Genomic DNA, 12,332 nt, shown 5'->3' on the forward strand with positions numbered 1-12,332 from the left:
AAGAGACGGACCCATGCAGATGTATGGATTGGCATGGCAGAAGACAAAGGAATGGTAGTGGAGGCGGACTAAGGCGATTGAATAGAGGGTAGGTAAACAGATATTCTGTGGTGTAGTGGCAACCAGGAGATATCACATCATACACTAGATGGGCCTTCCCCAACCTGCGGCCCTCCAGATGTTTTGGAGTACTAGTGGGTTCCTGACCACTGGCCATCCTGGCTGGGGCTGTTGAGAGTTGAAGTCCAAAACACCGGGAGGACACTTGGTTGGGGAAAGGTACACCAGATCATGCTTCAACTGCCAGCTTCCATTCAATTCTATTCACAGCGTTCTTCTATTGGCCAACAAATGCAAAATGGACAGATTCAAATGGAATGAAATGGAAAGGGAACATTAGAACTTTGCATTTTGAAAGTACAGACAAGAAGCAGGATTGAGAGAGTAACAATAACGATTGCACCGAGTCAGGGTGACACCATACCCACAGGAAGGAAAAGGGAGTTCAGCAGGGGCATGCTGAGTCAACTGAGCAGAGAGGGTGGCAAGGAAGAGGTTACAATGAACGAGATAAAAGCTGACCTCTTAGCTACTCCCCCTTCAACACAGGGAAATATTTCAGTAGAAAGTACACAAAGGAAAAAGGTTGATATTGGAAAGAATAACGGGACAGAGAAAAATACTAATGATGCTCTTTGACACTGTGTAACATTAGAGGGGCTGTTCAGTCTTAACGGTGGGGTGATCATTAAATAAAGGGTTTGGGGATTTAGGTATAAATCCAACATACTGTCTGTGGGGGGGAAATCCTGTACTAGTGGAGCTACACTGCCTTTTCCTGTTGCCCAAGCATTAGCAGACCACTTTGTAAACCTGATAGGCTGGAGGTCGTGCAACCAATTGTGCAAGTGGAACTTTAGCTGGATCCTCCCCTTGTGCATAGTTCAGAACTTGCTTTCTGCTAGTGCTGAGGTGGGGAACAGGTCTGCCTCCCCCAGGGAGATTCCCAGATGGCTGCGCCCCACGCCCCAACCATTGATTGTTGGGTGGCTTCTGGCTTTGGTTCAGTTTTCCCCCATTCTAAACGGTTGAAATATCTCTCCTTAGGTAGGAAGAGCTTTAAGCAAAATATCTTGCTATTTTTGGTCCCCTTCCCCTTTGCCTTCAACTCCACCCATCACTGGAATGTGGGCTAAGATCTTCTCTGAAGTGGAATTCAGCCTTCAGGCTGAAAGAGGTGCCCCACCCTTGTGCCACCACAATGTCATTTGTGCCAGTGGCATTACACCATTAGATACAAACCTGCCGCCACCTCCCACTACCTATATGAATTCCCATTTTTCCTTCCCTGTTAACTATGCTGCAGCATTTCCTTGTTAGTGATAACTATAGCTAAGTGAGTGAAGAAATAATGCTACAGTATTATGGGGTCAGGACTGAAGTGCTTAATTTCTCTCCTGCTGCTAACCAGGGGACAGGGAAGGAGGAGTCTGTCAGATGGTTCCCAGTCATCAAACAATGTTTTGGCCAACTTGGCAGCACTATGTCTGAACTGGACAGTCTGGACAGCTGTTCTACATGAGATGCTACAATCCATCTGGACGGACAGAGCTTGTGAGACACAAATAAAATATTGGACAGAAAGGGAGGAGCTAAAGAGGAGATTTGCCAATCATTGAGTTTACAAAGTAGCAGAAGTCATTAGAAGTACAGTGACCATTTATAGACGATGTGTGGATGAGGTGGCCAGCTCGCAGCTCAAAGGCCAGGTCTGGAGCAGAGCCCTTAAGGGATATCAAGTGCTCAAACCTCTGATTACCAAATATGAATCAAACTGGTAAGAAGTGTGCCTGTGATTTCGCTCATAAATGAAAAGTAAATGTTTTCATGCTGCAAGAGATACATTGCTCTTCAAAGTTACACAACTTATTTAGATTTTGTACATATTGTACTTTGTATATATGTATTTCTATTTTGTATGATTCTGTGTGCCTGTGCTCTATAACCACGAAGCCCTTACTGCTAAGTATAGCCTCATGAGTTCAACAGTGTGAGGCAAAATACTCTCCCATACCCTGTACAACGGTCTGGAGGAAAAACTGACCATCTCCAATACAGAGAGGGGGCTAGGTTCTGCACCGTGTATTTCAGTGCAGAGATATCAAATCAACCAACCAACCCATATTTAGCCATCCAGGGTAGAATCTACCACCAGAAGATGATTTTCTTCCACCTGAAGAGGGACCTTCCACAAATTTTCTTCCCTCCAACCACTAGGTAAGTCACAATTTGGCTTTAATTGATTCTTTTATCCAGTGCGCCACCTAAAACTAATCTCTGGTTTTACTAATTTAATGACTGACTTGTTTCTCTGTACTTCTGCCCCATGCTGACTCAGGAACCTGTGTGTTTTGCCCATGTGAAGAGGCAGAGTTGAATTACCTTTTGCTTTCAGAATTGGAGATCTGCCATTCCTTCTCTGTCCCAAAATGCATTGCTAGGTATAATATGATACCTGCAACAGCTACCAGTGACTAAGTCATTATGTCTGCAAATTTCCATTTTAAGACTGGGTCTATCTATACTGCAGACCTCATGGCTACAGCTGGCCTAACTTTTGTATTTTTCTCTTTATTCCTCCATCTCATGTTTTTTGTACCATCTAGCGTGATTAAGAGTTCTAGCGAACCCTAAAGTTCGCACATTTTTGTGGCATTTTGGTTGGTTCTAATAAAGATATTGCCCAGAAGTGCAGAGACAGAAACAGTCTTAGAAAGACAATGTTCAGCTATTTTTTCATCCTAAATGGGGTCAGGACTGAACTGCTTAATGTCTCTCTTGCCTTAACACGAGCACTAAAGTAATGTAAAACACTGGCTTTACAATGTCTGCCACTGTACAATGTAGAAAAGGAATTGCTGAAAAGAATAATGTATATATTTCATTATGCACACAGATCAATACAATTCTCTCCAATAAACTATATTATATGTAATATATTTTTAGAAGTAGAAGGATTTGGAAAGTCAAGCATACATATTTCAGTTTGCTTATGGGCACATACAACCTGGGTTGCAAATGGTGGTGGTGGGGGGAATCAGATGCTTTCAACCAAGTGTAGGGAAGGCTTATACAATAGCATCAATATTATGTTATTCTCCATTATGGAACTGGTTCTGATTAAACACTTTGGACAATCATAAATGCAGTTATCAACGGAGATCTGTCAAAATCAATATCCATATTACTTTTCTGGAGACAGATCAGATCACACAGAAATCTAGCATGTTCATTGTAGTTGTCTAGAAATGTTACATAGAAACTAGAAAGGTCATGTACATGAAATTTTCCATAGGTTTGAAAATAGTTCAAAAAGTCATCATACAAGGCACCAGTTGCACGAAAGAGAATTTCAACCCAACACTATGATTTTAAAATCCATACCCTTTCACAACGTAATGGTTTGGACCCAGATTTCTGTGATCAGAAGGCTGCTTACACAACGAGGGTTTCTTGCACCCCTTCTTCAACACTGCAAGCTTCTGTGCACCCTAGCCTCCACCTAATTTACATGAATTTCTCCTCCCATTACAGGCACCTGTTTGGATTGGTCCCTGATCCTCAAGAGCAGCTTTGCAGAGAGCACAGGGGCTGCAGTGGGGACAAGGAGGATAGAAAGACCTACAGCATGAGTGGCCTTCTGCTCACATGAGACTAGATCCAAGTCTAAGTATAGCTATTTAAAAAAAGGGAATATTCTGGTGTCCAGCAGAAATATTTTACAGTTTCGTTATAAGTGCTTCCTAGGACCATTACACATTAAATAATTGAAGTCCCCCACTGCACTATTATTTCTTTAAAGCTAAGCCATATTCTTAATCTAAATATATAATTTAACTTTGTTTAATATCACCCTGCTGTTTTGGACACGCCTCTGAAATTGAGTGCAATAATCCTTTAAAATCTTTGAGATAGACGTGCACCCTTCTGTTTTTGATTTGGCTATCTTTTGGTTGATTCCTATCAGACAGCATAAACATTCTAGCCTCTCTACTAAGCCTCATACACACTAAATAAAGCAACAAACTATGAGAGGGCCTACCTGGGCTAGGCCTCTTCCATACAGTGAAAATTTTTATTCAGTTTTACCCCAAAGAAACATGCACTTCAAGCTGTGAGCTAGGCGAGGCCATCATATTTGAGGTTCTGCTACAGAATAAAATGCCTTTCTTTCAAAACAAGAGAATTATTGGGATGTTTACTTTGAACAGTTATCTATGCAAATCATTTTACAGCATATAAAATACATTAAGATGACACAAAGGATGCAAAGTGAATATTACCCTATTTCTTCGATTCTAAGATGCACTTTTTTCCCATATAAACATCTCTAAAAATGGGGTGCGTCTTAGAATCGCTGGTGTGTCTTAGGGTGTTTTTTTCTGTTGGTGGTACTGAAATTAGTGTGCGTCTTACAATCGATGGCGTCTTGCAATCGAAGAAATACAGTAGTATGCAATATAAGTCACAGGGAAATTATTAAGATTGGTTTGATTCAGAGTTTGTTCTACTCACAATGCTCCAGCTGGTAGGAAGGGGGGATTTTCACCTACCCCTGCAGCTCCCAGCACCACCTCCCATACTGTTCTGGAGGGTCCTCCTTCGCTCCAGAGCAGGTTTGGAGAAGACACAGAGGGCGAGGAGAACCCACAAATATCTGCTAGTTAAAAAGCCTTCTGCCTTCTGCAAGGTCTGGATCCCAGCCAATGTGTGTGTGTGGATAACTTTTAAAAGCATCAAAATAGTGAAACATTGTCTTACTCATTTTTTTTTAAAAAATCACCAAGCATAGTTTCATCCAAGGTTCTAGACAAGCTTTGTTTCAACCATACTTAGGATGGCACTGAAAAAAATGCTAAAATGTTCTGAAATTAGAACATGAAATGTAATTTTTTAAAATTAATAATAAAAAAAATTGTATGTTTTACTGCTATGGGTTGGAATCATATATTGTATTTTCATATTGTTGTTTTATACTTTGAATTGTATTTGATGTTTTTAACTTTTGTGAACCTCCCAGAGAGCTTTAGCTATTGCGTGATATAGAAATGTGATAAATAAATAAATAATCCCTCTACAACAGTCCACAGATAACTTGAGTATTTCTCCTCCAACTAGCCCTGCTGCCTGAGTTCAGGCAACACGACAAGCAGGTAATTAGAAAAATGGTGCCCAGCATGCACCAGTACACGCTGGGGATTAAAACAAGCCGCTGAGGGTTATCTATTGCACACACACATGTGCTTGCTTCATTAAGAGGTAAGGATCTGAACAGAAATACTTGATTAATGAAATTCTAGTTTTAAATGAGCTTTGTATTTTCAGATGATCTATAAGCTGTACTACTAGTCATAAATTCTGTATTTATTTTATAGTTCAGCATATAATAAGCAATATGCTAAATAGAATTCACAAACTATAATAGCTAAGTTTATTATTTTATGGCAAAAGATATGGGAACTTGAGGACATCAGAACATTTGTGAACAGTCTTTAATGATTCACAGGTGGTTCAGAATGGATAACGTTTGGCTGATTAATTTAATGGCGTTTCTCAAAACGCTAATAACTCTGTTTGAATGTTTTGAAGGACCTTGAAGGAAGAATGTCAATAAATCATAGCCATCAATTTAAACATACTGGTCCCAATCCAAAGAACAGTGTGCCTGCCTGCTTTCACAGAGCCTCAACGTGACCACAATATGATCTGTGCTATACAGAAGTACTGATCACCAAGCAAGCTGGAAGGATAGAAGGCAGAAAGGGGCACCTGAAGAAATCCAGGTGCTAGCTTTCCCCCTTCCCGGATGATCCCTGCAGCCAGAAAAGGAGCAGTAGAGGAGGATTTCCAACTCCCCATCTACCATTCTCTTCTTTGTCTTGCCCCTACAACTTTATCTCTGGAAGTTTCCAAAATCATATTTGCTAGGGCATCGAGATTGTGGATATTCTTTGCCTGATAAATGTGTTCTTTGTTCATGTAAAATGTTTGCAATCAGAAAAAGATCTTTCTTCCTTAAGTTCTTGTTCTCAGAGAGTTTTCTTGAGCGCTATCTTCGTTTATAAAACAAAGCTAACATTAAGATGCTCTGAGATGTTTTAATATATTGCAAGCAGTTAAGAGTGCAAGCAGTTAAATGTGATGCAGTTTTTCATAACAAAAAGTTTGCAAAAGGTTTAAAGACTCACTACCCCCCCAAAAAAAAAAGTGGGGGAGGAAGGGGAAAAATCTTCATTTTCAAAAATGGTGTTGGGGCTCAGTTCCCTGCATTTGTATATTACACGCAGCAATACTAGCAATATGGAGATCATATGGCTACTGCAAACACAGCAGCTCTGTCTCTTTCACCACTCTTGTATTCCTTACCTCTGGAAAGCCAAAATATGGGACATGGCTTCACTGCGTTAAAAGCTCCCTTGCCCCTGCAAGCAACAGCTAAGGTCATGTCATGTCTCATGCTATGCTATACATTACTTGTGGGTGGAGGAACAGCATCACCCACACATTCTCCATATTTTCTACTTTTGCTCTAAAGGTCTATTCAAACAGCCAGTGCATCTCTACAATTGCCTCTGGAAATACAGGGGGCAGGCAGGCGATAGGCAGCAGGCCTGCATAGAGGCAGCAATCAAATGAAGCAACAGCTTCACACAGCAGCTGTAGACATGTCTGCTGCAATTTGCACGAGCATTGCAAATTGCTTCAGCCATCTAAACAGATCCCATGTCAAGGTGTCAGTTCATACAATATGCATATTATTATCCCGCAGTCCTAAGAAAAATGTTCCTAAGTAATCAATCTTGTTCAAATATTTATGCTTTCCCCCCCAGAATTTACCTATATAATCTATAACACAGATTTCCTATATGGTGTTTATAACCGCACTGCTATGAGCTATTAGATAGTACTTGCCCCATTATAAATAAGCTCTTTGGTCCATATTCACTGAAACTATTACAGCTCACTTTCCTGGGGTTGTTTTGTTTTTTTAACAACTTTGCACCCTAGTGACATCTTTGAGATTTTTTTTAAAGTACTTCTTGGACTTTCACCATAGATTCATTTCAGTAAAACGTTACCAGAAATCTTGTAGCAGGAACTCAAAATTTAGTGATGTAAGCAGAAGAGAGAGATGCCATAGCCACTGAAGAGAAGACATGCGGCATTGCTTACTTAAAGCCCCATCCTGTCCCCCCAAGGACAATAGCTGCTACCAGGATGGCACCAGCGATGGAACCTATTATAAGATTGGTGGCACTAGGACCTGTGACAAAGGATGATGGGAAGAAAGACATAAGAACCAACCACTTAATTAATTCACAGCAAGGGAAATATAGTAAAGCCATTTAAAATAAGTGTGCTATTAAATTACTTTAAACAAACGTCGTCAAAAGGGCCAAGCTTATTTTTTTTTTAAAAAAAAAGACATATGAGGAACAAAGAAAAGATTTATCTATCAAATTTTCACGTTGAAATTAACTCCTTACCAGAGTATTTGCTGATAATGAAATTCCCGACTCCAATTCTAATTATCTAAACATATTTTTTAATATTACATATATCTTACAGTTTTGCAACATTCAAAAGTTTTTTAAAGAAAGAAGCAGAGGGTGTATTTTTCTGCTTTGATAGACAGCGAACTGACTTTTTAAAATACTTAATATTAAATGGTATTTGGAATACTTTTAGAGAGGAAACAAGAAAAAAAGAGACGCTTCTGAAGAAGATGGGAAAGAGAAAGCAAACGGGGCAAATAAGGGAATAGACCAGGATCCCCATTTTTTAGGACCCCACTCATACTCCATGCCCACTTGGTGAGGAAATTCCACAGTTTATCATAATAAATATCTTCTGCAAAGAACATTGTATAATTTTATCGTTATCGATACGCTATCTGGTCCTAACGCAAGAAAGCACCACCCCTACCTTTCTGTGCCATAGCTAACAGGAGAAAGGATCTAAAAATTGTTTAAGTCCTCCTGCTTATTACTGCAAGATTTACAGTACAATCCTATGTATGTATACTCAGAAATAAGCCCCACTGCACTTCATGGGGCTCACTCCCAGATAAGTGTTTTATAAGATTGTTACTTAAGGGAGTATGAGTGTTTGTTGCTGCTGCTAAAAATCCACAATTAAAAAGTAGTACAGATATTTTAAAGAAAATGTAAAACTTGCAATGTGAAGAGGCAGAATATTGACATCTTAACTATTGAAGTACTGTTTGAAATTATTACAATTATTTGTAATTATGGGATGCGCTCCCGACTGAGGTCTGCTTGGTGCCAACAGCCATCTTTTTGGCACCAGGTGAAGACTCTCAATCTACTCCCAGGCATTTGATGGCATATGATGATGAGGCAGGTATATCAGTTGTTCCTATCAGGTCCAGTAGCTTATTGTACCTGTTTTAGCTGTTTATAGTGTTTTGAAGTTTGTATGTTAGAGATTTCATATTACGTTTTTATTAACACATATTGTGGTGTGTAATTTTGTGAACCGCCCTGAGAGCTCCAGCTATTGGGCAATATAAAACTGAAATAAATGAAATGAAATAAACAAATTATTTTTGTGGAACAAATAGTTACTGACTTTAGTTACAATTCTAATGCTCAAGTGCATGCACTTATCTCTAGATTCCCCTCTTGTTCCGACATACAGATGGTTAGCAGAGTAAAGTCTGATTTGCTTACAACCTATTGAGGGTGGGGGGTGGGGGGCAGTGGGGGTGAAGAACAAGGTGCCTAAAATCAGACCTTCAATAGGTAAGTGAACTAACAGCACTGGTCTGTGCATGTACAGTATGGGAACTACTACATGTTCATTCCTGGATGCATTACTTCTCCCTACACATTTTCCTTTTTGGCTCAAAGGGCCATATTTGCGAGTAATCTATGCATAGAACCCTGTAACTTCATATGAATCACCCTCACTACATTGGCGTGATTGCATAAATTAATTAAATGCAGGGGCTTCAGAACAAAGCATTTTCCAGATATACTTCCTCAAGAACCTAATGTTTTAATTATTTGTATGTTTTCTTGAAAAAGTAAAATAATCTATGTTTTTGTCAGCTTGAATGAAACTGGAAATATGTTTTAGATATTCTGCAATAATTTATTTTTATTTATTACATTTATATCCCATCTTTCCTCTGAGGAGTCCAAGGTGATGTACATGAGCCTCCTCCTCTCCATTTTATCCTCACAACAACACAGTGAAGTAGGTTAGCATAAGAGTCAGTGACTGGACCAAAATAACCGAGGGAGCTTCATGTCTTCCGACTGGAGACTAGATTTCGTATCTCCCAAGTCCCAGTTCAACACTTTTAAGCATTACATTATACTGGCACTCAGCTATAGAAGGATTATTTACTATAGAAAGATTATTTACATTGAAAACCAGCATTTGCCAGCTAACAAAAGTTTTTTTTTTAAAAAAAAAACCCATGCAAAATATGGTTAGAAACTGAGAATAAAAGAAACACCTTTAAAGCATTGATCACGGCTGTAAAAAAAACAAAAAACAAAGTGAAGTTTCTTAAACTGACAAAAAATGGTGGCAACTATAAAAATGGCTGCCTGAATTTTTTGCAGTTCGGAGAATACCGAATTTTAACATCCTTGTGGGGGACCTAGAACTGGAGGAAGATTGCCTTCTACTAACCAAGGATGGGACTTTGCCTTTGAGAGAATCAACATGAAAGCATATCACAAGGTATCACTAACCAATTTGGCTTTTACTAAATTTTACCTAGTATACCCATAATATAAAAATAATCCCTAGGTTTGCTAATATCAGGACTACCATGTTTTTTCTTCACTTCTGGTGTTCATAAAGGATCTGTGTGTGCTCCAATTAATGCTAGGGACAGATTTGATCAACTGTTGACATTTGTATTTGCAAAGGGATAGCAGCCATGTTTCTCTATCCCTGTAGCCTTTGGTGCAATGTACAATTTTTTGCATCAAACATGGCCTCTCTTAATAATAATATATTTATTTCTTACCCGCCTCTCCCTCTGGATCGAGGTGAGGAACATCAAATACAAAAATACAATAAAATACATAAAACTAATTAAAAACATATAAAACTAATACATTATTGAAATAACAGCCAGACATCTTAAAATTCAACTGGGTAGGCCTGCCAGAAGAGATCAGTCTTTATAGCTTTTTTAAATTCAGAAAGACTGTTAAGATGACGAATCTCTCCCGGCAGGCCATTCCATGGTCTGGGAGCAGCAGAATAGAAGGTTCTCTGGGTAATTAATCGTCAGCCTAGTTTTCGCTGACTGAAGTAAATCCTTCCCAGAGGAACTGCGTATGCGGGGCGGATTGTATGGGAGAAGGCCATCCCGCAGGTAACCTGGACTCAAACCATGTAGGACTTTAAAGGGAATAACCAACACTTTATACTTCGTTCCTAGCAAAATTTGTTTCTCTGCACCACCCCATTTTTACTTTTCTGTTTAGCGTCCAACCTGATGAAGAGTTTTGATGAACTAAAAGGCTTGTTAATTTTGTGACGTTTCAGTTGGTCCAAGTAAAGGTATTATGCTACTGTTATTTACACACATTCCCTTAAAAACATCAATACTAATTTTGAATAAATTGTGAATTTTCTGCAGCAGCATATATATTCAATCATTACTTAAATGAGCTAACAGAACTTAAACTATATGCAGATCATTCACTACACAAGAAAATACTATTTAAAAATACAGATAGTTATTTCTGATGACGACGACGACGACAACAACAACAACAATAATTTAGATCTTAAGGTAAGTTAAGATAGTTCACAGAAAGAAAGCTTCCTGCCCTCCCTGCATTGCCCCAAAGCCTCTATGGTAGGTTGGGGGACCCTCCTGAATAAAGTGGGATGGGGTGCAGGGTGCTGCTGGAGGAGAGAGAAATGGCTCAAAATTCAACATGCATTCTAAGATAAGTTAATACTATATTGACTTTTCTTGGAATAAGTCCCTTTAAACTAAATGGGACTTACTTCAGAGTACACATGTACAGGATTGTACTGTTATGCTGCAATCCTAGGCACACTTATTTGAGAGTAAGTCCCTTTGAGCTCAACTGGACTTACTTCTGAGTAGACATGTATATAGGGTTAAACTATCCAGAAAGTTCACAGAAGGAAACTTATCTGTCCCCTCCCCTCTCACCAACTTTCCATCCTACATTGTTTAGGAGGGTCCCACCAATCTAATAATAATAAATAATAACCCTCTGTAGAGGTTATTCAAGAGTCATAGAGGCTATTTGGTGGTTGCTGGTTGCTTTATGAAGATCCAAGTTAATGATGATGATAAAAAATAATACTTTAAAAATAAAGGGAAAAAACCCTACTGTCAGTAATGTAAGACAAACTACAACAAATTCCAAATATACCAATTAGTGTCATTGCCACTTACTGCCATTATGTAACTGAGTCTGCAATTAGAAATTGTTACAGAAAAATTGTTATGAAATGGGGTAGCAAAATCATTTGTTGACCCTATAAAGAAATTCCTGTCCAAGGCAAAATGCAGATGAAATACTCACTGTTAAAAAAAAATGGACAAAATGAAATAAAAATCAGGGACAGTGAGAGTTCAAACCTGATCTACAATTTATTCCCATAAAGAATATTGAATGATTTTTACCCCATGTATGTATAGCATAAATATCAATTAGTGTGTTTATACTGAGATTTTGGCTATTTCAAAATTATATAACCACGTTTAATATGAATAGTCATATAGCTGAAGGTCCTGATCCAGTTTTAGTCGTGTGCAACAACAACAACAGATGGCCTCAGAAGGGGGTTCCCTCCTAAGTATCAAAAGAGGCCTCTAGCCAGGCCAGCGGGACCGAGATGAGCATCGCAATACAGGTGAGGGGGCCCATCCGGACGCCTAATGGGATACACATTGGCTATATGTACAAATGGCGGTTTCCATATGCAGATCTCCCTTGCTGGATCAGGGTATAACAGAATAGAACATTATTGGTCTAGGACAACTGAAAATCCTAGAAAAGCAACAGTCAAAAGTTATTAAATGCTGGTTATACAAACTATAGTTCCTAAGAAGTTCTAATTTCTTATTATTCAACTTGGATTTTTTTTTACCTATGGTTACACTGAATGCCAATAGCAATAATTCAAATTTTATCATATAGTCCAAGTTGTCTATTAGCCTACATTTTGCAACGATGATCATTTTTTGAAAATTCTTTTTATAATTTAGAGCATTGAAAACATGTAAACATTGAATT

At 38.8% G+C, this 12,332-nt stretch overlaps 1 protein-coding gene across 1 annotated transcript in view; it reads right to left on the reverse strand.

The window, feature by feature from the left end:
* ADAM23 (ADAM metallopeptidase domain 23) overlaps nucleotides 1-12,332 on the reverse strand; it is a 62,298-nt gene that overhangs the window by 3,332 nt on the left and 46,634 nt on the right. The window contains exon 21 of the mRNA XM_063116128.1: nucleotides 7,234-7,324. Coding sequence (XP_062972198.1) covers nucleotides 7,234-7,324 — 91 coding nt within the window. The remainder of the gene's footprint in view (nucleotides 1-7,233; nucleotides 7,325-12,332) is intronic.

The sequence above is a fragment of the Elgaria multicarinata genome, chromosome 2, assembly GCF_023053635.1.
Source record: "Elgaria multicarinata webbii isolate HBS135686 ecotype San Diego chromosome 2, rElgMul1.1.pri, whole genome shotgun sequence".
Lineage (NCBI taxonomy): Eukaryota > Metazoa > Chordata > Lepidosauria > Squamata > Anguidae > Elgaria > Elgaria multicarinata.